The sequence below is a fragment of the Prionailurus viverrinus genome, chromosome B4 (genome assembly GCF_022837055.1).
Source record: "Prionailurus viverrinus isolate Anna chromosome B4, UM_Priviv_1.0, whole genome shotgun sequence".
Taxonomy (NCBI): Eukaryota; Metazoa; Chordata; class Mammalia; order Carnivora; family Felidae; genus Prionailurus; species Prionailurus viverrinus.
The window spans coordinates 28047135-28065988 of NC_062567.1; the positions used below are offsets into that span (position 1 = coordinate 28047135).

The 18854-nt window shown below is 36.4% G+C and overlaps 1 protein-coding gene across 12 annotated transcripts in view; it reads right to left on the minus strand.

The window, feature by feature from the left end:
- Positions 1-18854, minus strand: part of PARD3 (par-3 family cell polarity regulator) — a 676275-nt gene that overhangs the window by 166912 nt on the left and 490509 nt on the right. For 9 of the 12 annotated variants that reach the window (XM_047865959.1, XM_047865956.1, XM_047865953.1 and 6 more), the window contains one exon: positions 4492-4602. The exons of the other annotated variants lie outside the window; for them this stretch is intronic. In XM_047865959.1, the coding sequence (XP_047721915.1) occupies positions 4492-4602 (111 nt within the window). The remainder of the gene's footprint in view (positions 1-4491; positions 4603-18854) is intronic. 12 annotated transcript variants of the gene reach the window in all.

The following is an 18854-nucleotide window of genomic DNA, read 5'->3' on the forward strand; positions in this document are numbered from 1 at the left end:
GAATAATGGAACATTTCTAGCCATACATTTCCTTAGCAGATTTATAAATATCCTTCACATACTGGGAGAATTTCATAAGAAATTCACTTAACTTTTTCATGTCTCCACTAGAATCATTCAGTCCCCTTTAAAATACTTCCAAGAACAACTTACTACATAGATACAGATAAGAATATCAGAACAGGTATCCCTTGCTGAGTAATACAAAATGCAAGCCAGTTAGCATCATATACATATAATAGAATGAATAACATATGAAGCAAATATTTCAGAGTTGAGGAATCTGGCCAGATAGTACAGAGATTTCATCTTTCAGACCTTTTTCCTTCTTTCTGTCCTTCCTTCCCATCCATCCATCTGTTCATACAGACTTGACCTTGTTCCAGAAAAAAATTTAACATGGTTTTCTAAGAATGTACAAAAATGCAAAATAAATCAAAATGAAAATAGATTTAGCTTTTTGAAAGTATGCATGTGTGGAAATACATATTTTATAGGAAATAAATTGGAAAGGCATAGTCTAGTATGTTAACAGTGATGTTATTACAGATAAATTTTTATTTTCCGGGCTTAAATTTATGTTTTTTCTTTCAAATTGTGAATAGATTTAGAATTAGAATACATTAGATTTAGACCTTAAAAAGGTACATGTTTTAAACAGGTAAAAACATGAGGGGAAGAAAACAATGGAAAATGAAAGACAGAACAGAAATAAGATGCGTAAGTAGACAAAACAGAAGCCATGAAATATAGACAGATCACCAACGGTGGTTCTACATTTGCTCATGATTCTGGGAAACAATCAACCTTGAGTTCCACAGTCAGTTAGATGAATGAGCTGGATATGGCTGACCCAGGAGCCAATGGTCTTTGCCAGTATTTCCCAAGTGACTCAATTCTGAGATGTTAGTATTCCACAGAAAACAAAAAGTGAAGGGGGATGTTCTGTGAATAAATGAGTTAGGAAATGATGAATCTCTATTCATATCTTGGTAACTCACAAGGTACATTAACATAATTAGAGTTTTGAGATATAATGGAGTAAAGAAATATGCATCAATTGGCTTAACCAAGTGTTTCTCAAAGAGATTTGCATTGTGGAACCTTTTTCTACTGCTAAACGTTGTTTGGGAAACTCCCACACTACACTGTTCAATATCAACCTTTAAAGCCTAAGGGGAGGTACCACTGGAGCAAAAATACAATAGAAAGCCAAACATTACTTCGGACACTTGGTCACCATAATGGAAGCTAAGTGAGCCTGAAGTTACACAGATCATTTAATTAAATATATTCTATTAGGAGTTTGAAGCCCAATCTTTCTGTGGTGGAAATGAGCCAACGGGGGCTTTGTCCCTAGGCACACCTGAGAGACAACCCAATAAGAGGCAGCAAGCACTGAATTCACACCTCGGCTCCAAATACCAATCACTCTGCTTCATTTCCCCAGCTAGCCCAAATGTGGCCAACAGCATCTCTGAAAGGCAAGCAACTAGGTTTAGAGCTTGGAGTCAGAAGTCAAAATAGCACATCATGGGACCAGCTAATTTTACCCTTGGCATTATCCCCAGACTCCCTGCTTCTCAGGAAGAGAGCCTACACATGCAGTCTCAGGTTGCTTGGCAGGGCAGGGCTAGTAGAGACAGAGGACAGATCTATGCTGGGCTCTTCCTATGTGAACAGCATTTATTCAAGACTCCATCTCCCAAGGATGATAGCAGGTAGAAAGGAAAGGGGAGGAAGTTAGCAAAAATGAAATCAAATGTAATCTCATACCCATGCTCAGAAGAATCTAATTTACTTTAACTATCTAAATAGATCTTAACCTGGTAGGAGAACACATTTGAAATGACATTCATTGTCTTTTCAATTGTTCCATATTTATATCTTGAGTCATATGCAGGCTTTGTGGATGTGTATGGCCAAAAAACTATTTTTTGGATTGGGACATGTCATAACTAATAACTAAAGGATGTCAGGTTTTCTATTTAAAAAAAAAATTTTTTTTACATTTATTTATTTTTGAGAGAGAGAGTGAGCTAGTGCACAAGTTGGGGAGGGGCAGAGAGAGAATGAGACGCAGAATCTGAAACAGGATCCAGGCTCTGAGCTGTCAGCACAGAGCCTGATGCGGGGCTTGAACTCCCAAACCGTGACATCATGACCTGAGCAGAAGTCAGATACTTATCCAACTGAGGCGCCCCTGGTTTTCTATTTTCATATGAAATCACCCAAAATAATTTTGGGAATTCAAATAGCTACAGTGGTAAATAATGTTAAAAGAGATGCTTCACTACTAATCCGCAATGAGTAAAGGCTATGATGAGAATATAAGCAGCGGTTTATTTGTTTTTATCTATTCTTCCACTCAAATTCTTCCCAAAGAAGTTGCAATTTGCATTCTCCAACAAAGCACCGCCAGTGCCACTGGTCAGAACAGAAAGGACATACAAAAGGTTTGCCTTATCCAAATACCAAACACTAAACGAGCCCCACTTATGTAATTCACTAAGTCTCATGCATTCACTTGCTCTATTACAAGATCCATGAGTTTAAATAAAACATACTTATAAAAACTGTTCCTGAAATACAAAGTCAGAGTATAATAGTTTCCTTAAATTATGAAGCTAATTGATTTTTTTTAATGGACCATTCACTGGTTCCTTGACCCTAAAAGATTTTTATTCTAGGCCTCCTGCACATTGTAAATTCATTATGACCAACCTAGTTCCCAGAAGTATTGCATCATTAGAGGTACAGAGATGGAGATTAAAAGCAAAACTGAAAGTGAACTGTGCCTTAGGCAAATTAATAATACAAGTGAAACCATTATGTAAAAATCATTGTTTGGCTGTAAAAATTTGACTATGCATAATAACAAGTATCTTGGATAATGGTGATAGAATTCTGCATTGAAACACAGTAACCATCTTAAACCGGAAAAAAGAATATTTCAAATACGAACAATGGTACAGGATACATGAAGCTATCCCCTATAGTTGGCATCAAAATAGAAGAGAGGTATAATGTTTCTATTGCTCAGATTGTTCTCCCACAAATCACATATTTGCCTGTGGATAAATCTGAGTACATACATTTAGTTGGTATACGCTCTCTTCCTTTAGGGACAAGAAAGACTTTTAGGATAGAAGTTTACAGTACTGAGCAATTGAGCACCATATTATATACACTAAGGAATATTGTGTGCCTTGGCCTGACAACAGTGAGCCTATTAATAAGTTTGGGGATCCCAAAATTGAAAAGGATCAAAGAGTCCTAGAAATTAAGAAAATGGAAGGGTTTAAAACAAAACTGGAGAAGTACCAGAAGAAAGAACCTAGACTTGCATCATAAATTAAAAGTCCATACTTTTCCCCCCTTGTATATTTAATGTTCTGAAAAGCTACAAGCAGAGAATCAGAGTAACTATCTTAGCCCCAAACCTCAGATATAGGAGAAAGATGACTGGAAAAATATCCAAACATTAATCTCTTGTAAAGAAAACCATCATAGATTATTCTTTCTAGTTCTTTCATTCATTAAGCGTGAGATTGAAAGTACCCTGACTCTAGAACTGTTAGCAAGAATCTGGAATTGAAGTTGCTGGACTCTAATCTTAGTTATGGACAATATTTAGTCTTTCAGCCTTGACCCAGGCACCAAAAACTGCCTCGTACCCCAGATTATTCAGAGTACAACAGGCATATTATCTCTTGCTGCGGCACCCTGAAAATGTGAAGTGATGATACAGAGGGGGCTCCTTATGAGTCTGCAAACTCTAATGACAAAAATGTGAGGTGGCTTTCTCATCCCCGGGGAATGACAACAAGAGAAATTCTAATCACTTATCAAAATGGGTTTCAATATCTGTTAAGGTAACTTTTCATTCATTTTACTGGTTTTCGGGTTCTTATGGAATGTCTCAACAAGAGATAACAGTCAAATTTAAGTGGAAAATTTCACAAAATATGCTAGGAAAATAGAAAGAAAGAAACAAATGTCTCATTTGAGAGAAAAACAACATAGCCCAAAAGCAACAGTCTCTTCAATTGTTGTTATAAATCAAAATATTTTAAATGAGATATCAAAATTCAAAGTTTTATTCCCAGAGAAATAGTCTTAAAAATTATTATAAAATACTATAAACTCATAAATGAATGAAACAGAATTGTAAATATTTCTTTGTGATTTTAAAAGTGATTATAAGTTCAGTCTTAATGTTTATTTAATTATGTTATTATGCTATTAATGTTATTTAATTTATCTAAACTATCTCCTAGGCAAAGATCTTAATTAAAACCATTTAAACTCACTTTAATGCCTCAAATAAACACATGATTTTTTCTTTGAATCTTTCTTTACATTGTATTTATTCCACAGAAACACTAAAAACTATTGGAGTACAAATTCTTCATATTAGATAAAAGAAAAAAGAGTGGAAAAGAAAAAAAGCTCTATCTGACGAGGGTTAATCAAATGACTGAAGTCTACCTCTCCTGCTCCTGCTTCATTCGTATCCTCTCCTCTTCTGATGTAAGGGAGTCCTGTATTTTTATTTTACCCGTTTTCTCAATCTTGTCATCTTTTCGATGTTTGCCAAACCTGTTGATAACAAAAAATTCTAACTTGTCAATATATACAAAATGAGTTTTCATTCTTTTGTGACAAAGACATATGTACTCAATGAAATGTGAGCTTCCTCAAAACGAGGGCCAAAAGGTCACCTGCAAATCATGATTTTTGCCCAATATTAATATTTTCAATCAATTTATTGGAATTACTTTTAATCAGAACTTTCCAGAGACAACCCTTTTGAAAATGGCCTCAATACCCATTTTTCTTTTGGCAAAACACAAATAAACAACTTCATAGTTCATCCTTATTGAACAAACAATAAATGTATAGGACTGAGTGCTGAATACTTCAAATGATAGAGGCCAAAAATCGGCATTAGAATGGGTTTCTCTTAAGACTAAAGAATGGTAATCCACAATCATCTATTTAATAATCTCTCCATAAACAACTATTCTTTACTTTCATAGTCAGGTTTATTGGAAACATTCATCATAGTTTAAAAACAGACAAACAAGGCCATGTTCACAAGGTTTAAAGTACAAAGGATAATTTACACTGCTATAACACTTTGAGCTTATTAAATTGAAAGCTTTAAGGCATTCTCATCAAATACTATTCTGAAATCTGATGACAAGCAATTGGTGAATGTGGAATCTATATCTGATCAAAAACAAACATGAGGAACATACACATGATTGAAAACCAGTCCACATAAACTTTCACAGATGGCCGCTGAGCTGGGCAGCTCTGTGAAAACACAAACACCCTCTCTGGCATCCAACGTATCTCAGAAGCCTAGACTTGCTATCAATTCTTTGTCCTGTTCTGTTCCTTTTCTCTATAAAAGACCATGTTGTCTGAACACGTGCTCATACATGTACTACCTACCCTCAAATAATACTCATCTTAGTGATTTGGTCAGCAGATATTTCAAAAAAGAAACCTTTTATAGATAGTTCTTCAACTAAGCAGTCATAAATATATAAAATATGTTATTTATTTCTGAAGACAAAGTAGGAATCTGGCTTATGCTGATAATCATATCAAAAAGGAGAAGAGTTAAAAAAAAAAGGGGTAGTTGAAAACTGATATAAAAGAGAAAAAAAGCACTTCAACTAATGGCTTGGTTTGTAGCATAGGTCTTTCTTTTATTAATATAAATCTAATTTCAAATACGAATTTACAGTATATGGGAATGTACATGTGTACACAGGAACATCTCATACATTAAATAGTAACACTGTTTGCAAAGGGGTTTATAAATAAGAAAGGGACATGGGGCGTCTGTGTGGCTCAGTCAGTTGAGCCTCTGACTCTTGATTTCAGCTTAGGTCATGGTCCAAGAGTCTTGGGATCAAGCCCACGTGGGGCTCTGCACTCAGCGTGGAGCCTGCTTAGGAGTCTCTCTCTTGCTCTCCCTCTGTCCCTCTCCCCCACTTGTGCTCCCTCTCTCTGAAATAAATAAAATAAATAAATAAGGAAAGAAGAGCATTCTTTAAATGTTAAAAAAGAAAAAAGTTAAAATACCACCACCATTTCTTTAATAATTATGTATATTATTAGAGAGCATTCAAAAGTGCCTATAAAATTAACTTCTTTTTTTTAAAATTAACTTCTATAAAGCAAATCTATCCTTAAATTATAATGGTATTTAGAAATTGGAAGATCATTGCAATTGCAAAGAGAAAAAAAAAAATCCCTAAGAACTTGAGCCCGGAATATGACCACTTCTTGCAAGGGATAAATGTACTATGCTTTTAAAACTAATAAATATAAAGCATTAAAAATAAAAACTAAAACTTTCTCTTTCCTTTATTTCTGTCAATATATCAATAATGCCTAAGAGTAAGGCATAATGACTGACTTTATAGAATGAATTAATAAATAAATGAAAGAGTGAACATAAAAAACTGATACATCTCAGTAGGAGCCAACATCTAAAACATAATGTTCATTCATTTGACAAAAATATATTAAGCATCTACAGGGGGTTCAGGGAAGAGGACAGAGCTGGACAAATTAATTTGAGCATCATCAGCATGTAGATGGTATTTAAAGCCCCCATGAGTTCCCATCCTGAAAATTCTGCAACACTGAGGCGTCTGGAAATATAAAATGTATCAAATTCTAACATCAAGAAAAGTGCAAATTCAAATCTAAACATATGATATTTACTTATAAGAGGGATTCCTAAAGAAAAGTAAATCATTTTAACCATTTTTCAGTTCATAAATATCCTTCAAATGATGCAACATTGCCATATTGACCTGTTTTGTTTTCCTTTTTGTTTTTTTTTTTATCTTTGAGAGAAAGAGAGAGAGAGAGAGAGAGAGAGAGAGAGAGAGAGGCAGAGAATTCCAAGCAGGCTCTGCACTGTTGGCACTTGAACATGAACCATGAGATCATGACCTGAGCCAAAATCAAGAGTCAGATGCTTAACTGACTGAGCCACCCAGGCGCCCCTGTTTTGCTTTTAAAGAAGTGTTTTGGTTCACATTCTAGATTACATATATTCAAAACTGTATTTTATTTAAAAACCACTATGCCATGACACAAGATATATAATTGATCCTTGAACAACATGGATCCACTCATACCCAGATTTTCTTCTATAAATACAGTATACTACTATATTTCCTCTTTCTTATGATTTTCTTAATAACATTCTCTTTTCTCTAGCTCACTTTATGGTAAGAATACAGTAGACAGTACGTGTAATATACAAAATATGTGTTAGTACATTGTTTATCTTATTGGTAAGGCTTTTGGTCAATAGTAGGCTATTAGAAGTTAAGTTTTAGGGGAGTCAAAAGTTACACGTGGATTTTCATCTGCACAGGGTATTGGTATCCCAACCTCCGTATTGTTCAAGAGTCAAATGTATATCTCTTTGTACCAAGAGGTACACTTTAATCTTATAAGAGATCACGTACATTTTCTCTTTGAGTTAATAATATAAGGAAAAATTAAGAGTGGTTGACTTTTCTATGATTTAAAGGTTTAGATATTTTTTTGGTACCAAACCTAACATTGAGTTTAATTACCTAGGTTAGATATTTATTTTTTAATGAACTTGGTGCTAGTTTGCGGAAAAAGTTTCATTTTTATATCTCTATCAAATTTCAACTTTTCTTCTAAGTATACATGATTTAAAAAAAAAAGTGAATCCTGACTCATATTTAAGAACTGCTTTTTTCTCACTTATTTGATATTAAAATATTTCCTATGCTGCCTCTGAATCACCAGAATATATTATTTTATTATTTGTAAATTTATTAAACTGTTATAGTATACTTCCTTTTTAAAAGTATAAATTCAAGATTAATATATTAAAAAGTAAAGAAACCATAGATAAAATGTTTATAGGTTTACATTTGGACACTTCCCCTAATGCATGGGGGAATAGTTAATAAATTATGTGATTTCTTTAAGGCGTACTATAAAAGCACAGCATAATACTTTATAATTGGGATAAAAATGAATCCCTCAGCTGTAATTTTTTGACAGAATAAAATAAAGGCTGTAGGTGAAAAAATATATATACCAACAACTCTAGAGTGTAAGAAGAAAAAGAAAGTAGCTCCACACTCATTCATTCATTGCCAATACATTGTAGTGTTCTCTTAATTTATCAGTTTAATTCTTCCTGCAAAGAGGGGTGAAGTCACTGAAAAATTTGAGCTATACATGTATTCTCAAAGTCAGTTTCACAACTAAAATCAGTAATTAACCTATGAAAACAACTATTCCATAGCAAGCTGCTTAAAACTTGGAAGACATCAATTACATTTATTTTATTATCTTTTATAAGCCACAGATGAATTTCAAATGGGTCACTTTCCAAAGAACAGCAAAGCTGAAAAAAATATTGTACTTGGTATGTCCAGGGAGCAAACCCATTCTCAGCAAAGAATCGGTTTTAGGAACTGCCTTCTGACTAACCACCACACATGCTCAAACAGAAAGCTCTACTATCCAATGGGTGTGACCCTGGAACAGAAAGTCATCATGGACCCCAGCACCTGGGGAAAAATTTGCTAGTCATATCTTAGGGTATATTAACATAGAAGAATGACTTTAAATTTTTTTTTTCAACGTTTATTTATTTTTGGGACAGAGAGAGACAGAGCATGAACGGGGGAGGGGCAGAGAGAGAGGGAGACACAGAATCGGAAACAGGCTCCAGGCTCTGAGCCATCAGCCCAGAGCCTGACGCGGGGCTCGAACTCACGGACTGCGAGATCGTGACCTGGCTGAAGTCGGACGCTTAACCGACTGCGCCACCCAGGCGCCCCAAGAATGACTTTAAAAAAAATAAGAGACAAAAATAAAAATATAAAGCTTGAGAGAAAAAGTTGATAGAGAAAAATGTCACAGGTCCTTGCTATATGAAGAAAGTACAAAAATGCCACCAAGCCACTAAAGACTCCTTCACAGAAAGATACAGTGGATGAGCCCTGTCTTATCAGAGTAGAATTGATTGTAACATTTCTTAAACATATGGCTTTCTTCATAAAGAATACAGCAGTGTTTTCATTCAGCTAAAGTAATCTCCAAGTAATCTGCTAAATGGGTTTTACTATGACGCGTTACAAATGAGATCATTGCTTTCTGCCAGATCGGCCACATATATTACTATAGTAAAGAATAATGGGCAAAACATGCACTTGTTGATGAACGGGAAAAGAAAAAAAAATCACAGGATTGTAACAAAATTCTCTTCTTTTCATATAGAAAGAACTGTCGTTAAAATTTTACTGTAAGAGTTTCATGCTACTAAACCATCATTTCAGTTTTTAATAAATTAACCCAATTCTGTCTGCAGTATAAATAACATTGAACTATCTTACTGTATTTTATACTGCTAATAAAATTAGAGATCCTCAGAAAAAATTATGCTGAGTGATATCATGCACAGCATCCTGCTATAAATAAAATAAAAAATATAATTGGATTTGTAATGAAATGGAGTTTCCTAATATCGTATTTGAAAACATGATACAGTAGAAGTCTTAAAAATCTTCTGCCTTGCTTAAAAATAGATGAACACAATAACCAGCACCAATTATCTCGTAAGCTTTGCGGAATAATTTTTGAAATAAGATTTTCTTCAAAAAAAAATCACTGAAATGTCACCTAGAAATCTGGTATTTCTCACAGCTAATTACCAAGGTCTTTCCATCTAAAGAGGGCTTTGCTATAATACTTGCCTTACTATTTACCCTAACAAGCATGTAGGTTACGTGATACTGCTTGCCTGGGAGAGTGTTGAAATAGATCAAATACAAATTTAGTGTCAGTGACTAGAAGCCACCCATCCTCCCTGAACATCTGACTTCAAGACTAGAATGGTCAACATGGTCATCTAACTCATTTTGCCCCTCATTTCTAAATATTTGCACCATCACATGATTCAATCACTTCCTTTCTCCGGTAACTCATTATTAATATAGGAGTTGTTTCTGGAGGACACAGCCATTGTGCTATCCTGTCTTTGACCACTGTGATGATGCTGCCATTTACCCTAAAGATCCTTGAGAGATACCAGCTGTGCCATGAGTCGGATTCAAGATTCTGGGCAGCAAAATCGAATACCCTATACTGTGTTATTCCTCTATTCCAAACTCTCGGCAATGCCTCAGGAACATACCATTCACTCAAGTCAAAGCAAAATAATGAGCTGTTAACACTATTCCTCTATAGTCTTTTGTGTCATACTTTTCCTAAATGGTTTTTGATCCAAGTTTCTCTAGAAAATCTTTTCAATTGATTCTGGTTCAATCTTTTTTCACATTCTTGGTATTAGCATTGACTTCTCTCAACTCATCACTCTGGTTTCTAACACAATTATGAACTTATTTCTGCCTTAAAGCCTTAAACTCTTCTAAATTTTAGTTGAAAAAAAATCTGGTCATATATCTTTGTAGACTGTTTTATTGCAACAATAAGATTCCATACACACTGAAGGAATATGTACACGTTTCTGCAAAATCAAAGCTGAAAGATGGTCACCCATTCAATGTCTGTATTTGACTAACAAGGAAACTGAGGTCCAAGAGGTATGCAGAGCTGCCCAAAGTCACACTGCAAACTAGGAGAAGAGTTCAGGTCACCTCATTGCTAGTTTAGGAGATTTCAGTGGGCCTGTGCTTGGATTCATCTAGAGAAACTGAAATTCTCAGACCTACAAAGTTCACTTTGTGTAAATCCTAAGTGAGACATATAATTGAACACCTGTTGAATGCTCTTTTGATTACTTAATTACATTTCACTAGAATTTATTGAATTTTTATTACGTACTTTATCTCATTGATTTTCACAACCAGCATGTGAGGTAGGTGTTATCATCCTCCTCTTTAGGGGAAACCTCAGGGGAATTTAATGATTTCACAGGCCATATAGCAAGTAAGTAGCAAAGCCAGACTTCAGACCTAAGACTCTTCTTACCACACCCAGCCACCTCAAAAACTTGAGGAGCCAAAGACAGTCAGTTACCCTTATGCTTTTATACTTACAGCAGCTGGTTAAAACATCTTTGTTGAAATAAATAAGATAAATCTTGCATTTCCTGCAGCAATGAGGTCCAAAGGACATTGTTCCCAAATGGAACTTGTCTATGAAGACCAGGAATCTGGGGCAAGGTCAAGAACTGATCTCAACCATTGGAAAGGATCATAAAAACTACCCACATACCCAGGACACTGCCAATATTTCTAAATGCAATGATACTCCTTAAGCCAAAATTGTCTATACTGACATATGCAAATACGGCCAGGCAACAGCAGAAACATGTCAAACTGTCCAAACCCAATCAGAGGGTAAAACAGCAAGAATTCGCTGCATGCATTTATCTTTTATAATAATGTGGCTCATAGTTTCTGGCCCTATTTTTTTGTGCCTCAGCCTCCATTTCATAAATAAGAAAAAAACAAGTCACTTCTAATATGTCCTTCCCATACAGGATCTTACATATTTTAGTGACATTTTAAGAAATCGCTACCATGATAGCATACTGATTTGCTCAGCAGTAGATTGTGGCAATGCTGGATGAATCAGGGAAGAGAAGGCTGATTATGAAAAGCAGAAAGCTCCTATTTAGGCAAAAAACATCTTGGTAATCAACAATGATGAGAAGGGAGGCTTAGAAAGGGTACATGACAACTTGATAGTGCTTTTATAAAATGGGATGCAGTTTTAACTTGGCGGAGTTTAGCAGGGGTTCTCTTTAAAAGGAAATTCACAAACTTGACAACCATTATTTGATTGTGTACAGTTTTCATCAGTGTTAGTCTGATTAGATTTAATAAACTAAATTTGGGTTGCCTGACATCCAGAAAAAATAAGTAACTTTTTTTTTTTTTTTAAAGAAAATATAGCTTCTACTTAACCAAGCTAGAACAGCCTTTAGACATGCAGTATACCCTTAATGGACAAGACACCCTTTTCAGGACTTCCATTAAGTGTCCTTATAAGTGCACTCTTCCCCTGGTGTAGCCTGTGTTATCTAATCAAGGATGCACTGATATGTCTAGTAACCCGACACTTCAGGAGTCCTGGAAGGATATGGAACAAGAAAATATTAAAATGACAATGAAGAAATTGAACCCAGCATATTATCAATTTTAATTTTACATGAATCATTCTAAATTCCAAATATCTTACAAATAAAACCCACCCCCCACACACACACTACCATAGAATCTAAATGGAAAGACTTAAGGAAAAAAAAAAAAACAAGCAAACACAGTAATCCTTCAAAACACAAGATAAATACATAAATGACTCTGAAATAATATTTATAACCTATACTTAGAGCCATTCAAGTAAAATGACAGAAGATGAGTGGAAGTATATCTTAATTATAACGTTAAAGCTTTTTAGGCATCAGCTAGTTCATGGACTGCATGACATATTTTCTGTAGCAAATAAATTCCCTTTGTAAAGAGGGGTCAAATAGTAATTACTGTTCCTTCCATACAAAATTTTTATAAGGCTTGATACACCTTATTTTTTTCAACATATACCCACATAGGTAATCAAACCACACAAATCCCATAACACCAAACATGGAGATGCAAATAATATGCAAAGTGTATTTTTTGTTTCCTCCTTAACTACAACTTTATAATAAATTATACATATATAATTTATATATATATATGTATGTATATATATCACATCTAAAATAAACATACACATACCTAAACATAGTAACAACAACACATGATTCTGATTTTTCTAAATGCTTAATTTGGCATCGAAATCAGCCATGTCCACTTATAATGATTTTGAGAGGGCCTTTCACACAACTACTTCTCTAGATCCTTTCTTTACTACTATACTCCTAATTCTTGCACTGTTCATTTTAATGCATTATTGTTTCATAATACAATACTCCAAATTGCAAATTACATTTGGCTCAAGAAGTGATTATGAAAAATACTATCACTGCTGCCTTTGCTCGAATAACTCTGATAATAATGAGAGATTGATTGAGCTCTAAGCAGCCCAAGTGATGAGAAGGGTCAATTTGAACATTTCTATTAAGCTTCTTTTGTTAAACTCAACACTTTGCCAGGTCAGAGGCAAATAATCATACCCTACATCTGGTTACCATGGTTTTCCTTTTCCTAAAGCGTCAGAACAATTTAGCAAGTGGTACTGCCCCAAAGGCAGTCCCCATAAGAAATGCTAATAAGACCTAAGTCAAAAAACACATCTATTCAAAAGGATACTTGAAAAAAGAAAAAGCACAGGGTAGAAAGATATTTTACTATCCACCTTTTTTTCTATTAGGACAAAGAATCAGTTGCGTTTAGTAACAAAGATAATCATAATAATTTCTGTTGTCATCTGCCTATCTGATACTCAAATTGCATCCAGGTTGCAAACACTTATGTGGCAATGCAAACACATGCACAATTTAAGAATATCTCTTTTGAGTTGGAAATATTCACCCTCAATTAAATATGCATTGCAATTCAAATTCAAAGTTCTAACTACTGATAGGAGATATTTAGCTACAGGTACAGCTGAAACACTCTCAAATATGTTCTATGCTTCTACATTTACAGAGCAGATGAAAGTGACACAAACAGAAAATATGGTCATTGAAGTTTGGGGGAGGGGAGGGGAACAGACCTTTGGTATAGCTCCTGGAAACTTTGAAAGATTAAAACTTCCCCAAAGATCTCATTATCTGTAAAGTTAAGGTGTCAGTCAGCACTTTTTTCTGTTGATGATAGGGAACAATTTCTGTTGATTCAATATCTTAGAGAATGCTCTCTACAGAGTAAATTAAGAGGCGCAGACATTCATTTTTTATCTTTTGCATATTCAGATTTAATATTAGGGAGCCGACACATTTTATAAGGCCCAATAGAAACTCTGCAGGGTGCAAGCTGGAGGCCATGCCTAATTCTTGGAGCAGAAAAGAGCCAGCGGATTCCCACAGGCCTCCAAGCCAAAACCCACTCTACCTGAGTCACACCATCCTCTTAAGGAACATAGGACTAAAGGTCACATATTTGGGTAAACTCAGTGTTCCTGCAGCACACCTGGGTCCTGACGAGTATAGCACATACAGAAGATGACCGTGTGACACCACAAAATGGCAACAGCTCTTCTCAGGAAAGGTTCTTAACTCTTCCGTGCTGTGACTCACTCCCCCAGGATGCACAGCACTGCCTATTATTTATGACTCAACGGTAGTTCAGAGCGCAGCTGGTAACTAGGATCTAAAATCTTGGGACAGTTTCGGGGACAGAGTGACAAGGGCTTAGAACAAGGAGACATGTTTAGCGTCTCATCTCCAATCAGCCCAGCCTCCATGGGAAGGGGAACATGAAATTTGACAAATGGCAAACCACCACATTTTTCCTTATTTGACTAAATAGTTCAACAAGCGTTTAAATATAGAACTTGTTGATCTGTGCACTGGCCTGGAATTCCTCTCATCCCAGCTTATTTCCATCTCCTAAGAGCTGTCTCGTCTGCACTGCCTGCTGTGTGGTCTGAGGCTCCACGCACTCACTGGAGAGTGCAAGCCAAAATGTGGAGGTCCGTAAGAGTGTGCCCTGTTTGTCCAATAAACCGTCCTGGAACCAGAGCCAATACCACGGATATCAGTTTAAATTCTCAAGTCTCCCCAGTTACGTCTGCTTTTACAGGATATCATTATGCTGCTTTTTCTTGGCTGAGGTTTGAAACTGTCTGGCCTAAACTAGTGTGTATAATCATGGGGTATTAGCAAATCTCACTTTGTTGAGGATAGTATATAATATAAATAGATCTATTTCTACCTCCAAAGGATAGAAATAACCTATACATCTTTTTTTAGCAAAGCCACTCAGAATACCTATCTAGAAGCTAATAAACTAATGCAGGAATAATTAATCTAAGGGAAGAGAAGCCCATGAGAAAAGAACTTAATGAATAACATGAGCTGACAGACGTACAACATCTTAAAATTCCAAAAAGGGGGCGCCTGGGTGGTGCAGTCGGTTAAGCATCCGACTTCAGCCAGGTCACGATCTCGCGGTCCGTGAGTTCGAGCCCCGCGTCGGGCTCTGGGCTGATGGCTCAGAGCCTGGAGCCTGTTTCCGATTCTGTGTCTCCCTCTTTCTCTGCCCCTCCCCCGTTCATGCTCTGTCTCTCTCTGTCCCAAAAATAAATAAAAAACATTGGAAAAAAAAATTAAAATTCCAAAAAGGTTTCCACACAAATTCTTTCATTTAGTTCTTAGAGGAACATGAGAAGGAAATGTGTGAGGAGGAACCTGAGGCTGACGGGTTAAGTGTCAGAGGTGTTAGAACTGGGTTGGGAAGAGACAGCTTCAAATCTACATCCCCAATTCTTTCTATCACAGAATACTTGTCTCCCTCTTAGACTGACCTCAGCCTCTTTGAACGTCTCTTAGGTTGTTTATGTTATTTTATATGTTGGCAGTTCACAAAGTAAAATCTGTATTTATTACACTGAAATCATATTAAAAATAAATTTTAAGAAGGATCACTCACTATGTAAGCATCTTCAATGGTGAAACACCACGTGCGTTGTAAAATACGTGAAAGTTTTCAATGTAATTTTAACTCTTAAGCATCCACTAAGACACTGGGGCAGTGTTCCTCCATACAGAGTAACAACTGAAATAAGCTGCCGACGGGGGATCCAAGGACAACCGAGCATAAGATACTAAAGCATTTGGGTAGCTTATCTGAAGATCAACAATGCAAACACATGTCACAGAGCAGTCAGTGTGGGTAGGGACACAGTTTTTTCAACTGTGGCATAATTGAAATTTTGGCCCAGACAATCCTATGTAGAGGTGAGGTGGGGGTGGCAGGCTCTCTTTGGCATCATAGTATGTTCAGGAGCATCCATGGCCTGTATCCACAACATGCCAGTGGCACTCCTCCCTGCTGGTGACAACCCAGTGAGTCATCAGACACTGCCAAAAGTCCCCTCTGGAGCAAAACCCTGGGGGTTGAGAACCACTGGGCTAGGGTTTAAGATAAACAACTAAGTTCAATGCAACAGCTTCATTATTTACAAATAAGAAGAGGGCTCAAAGGACAGTAAAATGTATGTTGGTCCTCACCCAAGAATGCCCCATTTATTTAAGGACTACTTCCTAAATACTGAAGAAGGAAGTCTCTTTCTACTGAGATGGTTAAGATTGAAGGCAAATGACCATCTAAGTCCCAGAAAATAAGATCTAGCATGCTGTAACCCAAGAATACATTTGGGGAATGTATCCATAAAAACGGCACCAAAGTCAGTATAATCAACATTAGTACACTGATTAAGAGCTTGTACTCCAAAATCAGAAAGATGTAGTTATCTGAAGTGTTACAATTGGCACTGTTAAATAATAAAAATATTATCTCTAAAAAAATAGTAGTAGCAAAGATTAAACACAATCATGTTTTTAAACTCTTGGCAGAAATCATCCCTCAATATAATAGATATGATTTTCTAACAAAAATACCCATATACTCATTCCTTCCTCCATTTCTAGGTAGCTCCTCTAGGCTAAGTTGGTAAGACCATGACCATTTCAAGTGGTAGATATAATAAGGTTTTCTAGTATTTGTGGTCCACTTCCTGTCTTTTTGGCTAAGCCAAAATGATCTGGCCAGCAGTGGCTGGTCTCGGCCAACACAGTAGAATGAGGGTGAACAGCAGCCCAGTGCTATAAAGCAGCTCCAATTTCAGAGGCCTGAGGCCACCTGTCTTCAGAAACAGTGACTCATAGAGGTTTCCCAGGAGCAGACTCACCATAGCAGGTGCTGCCTTTCCAATATCCATCCTCCTTTCCCTCCTTAGAAGTAGAACCCTGGTTTGGCAGGGAGAGGAAATGCGCCTAGTTGACATAAAATTACTTTCCCTTGGTTCCTTTGAGAATAGGAACAGAAGACAGAAGACAGCAGTTAAGAGTGTAAACATTTGCAGCCAGATTTCTGGGTCAAAAATCCCAGCTTTTCCTCTTCCTGGCTATGTGGCGTACACAGTCACATGACTCATTCCGCTTGGACAACACACTTAACCTCTTTGAGCCTCAATTTCCTCCTTAGTAAAATGCAACCATCCTCACAGGTTTATATTGAGAATGAAAGGAATTATACATTCGCTCTGTACTGGCACACATAGGCTCTCAATAAATACTATTTTATTATCATTGTTATTGATAAATTGTGGCCATAGAAATTGATATGGGACTTCAAGAATGATTGGTAGAAAGGGGGCTGACTCCACTGAAAGTTCCCCTTTCCCTTTCCTGCCTCTTTTGCTTAGAATTCTGATAAGATGGCTAGAGTTTTAACCATGAAGTGACAACAAAGGTAGAAATACATGTTTAAGACAGTTGTGTTCATAGTGGCATTATTCACAAAAAAAGCCAAAAGATAGACTCAAACTAAATGTCTATTGATGGATGAATGGATAAACAAAATGTGAGCTACATGTACAGCGAGATAGTGTTCAGCCTTGAAAAGGGAATTCTGACACTTAACAACAACATGGATGAACCTTGAGGACATGATGCTAAGTGAAATAAGCCAGTGACAAAAAGATAAATAATGTATGATTCCGCTTATATGAAGTATCTAGAAGAGTCAAATTCAGAGGAACAGAAAGCAGAATGGTAGTTGTTATGGGTCAGGGAGGGGAAATGGGTTTGGCATTCAGTTAAGGTTGTGTGAGATGAAGAGGGTTCTGGGGGTGGACAGTAGTGATAGCTGCACAGCAATGTGAATGTGGTTAATGGCCCTTAAACAGCACACTGGAAGATGGTTAAGGTGGTAAATATCACGACTATTTTACCACAGTTAAAAAAAAAATGAAAAACATAGTAAAGATGACTGAAGGGAGGCAGGACTTTGCTGACCCTCTGAACCCACCATGCAAGCCTTGGACTGCCAATCTCCAGACTTGTTTTAGAGACAAATGAGCCCTATCTCGTTTAAACGACAGTTACTTGGGCCTGTGCTACAACCAAAACAATATTTTACAGATAAAATCATGGAGATAAGAAGGCAAGAAGAGTATTTCATACATTTGGCTTTCCAAACAGAGAAAAGGAAAATATATTATTTGCAGCATCTCTGTAAATGATCCCATCTTCACATCCATACTTCACTATTCAGCCCCCCAGGTCCCAGCAACTAATTTACTCCGAAAGACGTCACCCTCAAAGTCCATCCACGGTAGCCAACAGCCTTTCAAGAACAGAACTAATTGAGACAACTGAAAATAACCACCCAAATGAAGCCTCTTCTCTTCAGGCCAACACTGCTACTCCCGCTGAAAGACTTTTAGTACGAAAATGAGAAGAAAACAACATTCCATGAGTCGGAAATGATTTGCATTTTCTCCTCATTGTTTCTGATGCTATTTGGGTATTCTACAGTTGGTGACTAGAGACGCCTTCATATACTCTCTTTTATTTTGGCTGTTAATAAGTGTTTTCTCTCTAAATTAGACAGCTGCCCATCAGCTGCATGTAGACACAACAGCAGAGGACACTTCTAAATGAAAAGGCATTTTCCCATTGTTGACCAGACTACCTGAAAATAGTAGGAGTATTCTGCTTTGGTGAATTACATAGTTGCCATTGCACGAGAAAAATATTGTTCAAAGAAATTTTGCCAGACTAAATAGATAGGGGTCTACTCTAAGAGTAAAATCATAAAATCGTTACAGTAAAGGTAATAAGACCCATATAGACAAAACTATATTTAAATATGGGACCTTTCCAAAAAAGAGTTCCATAGGGAAAA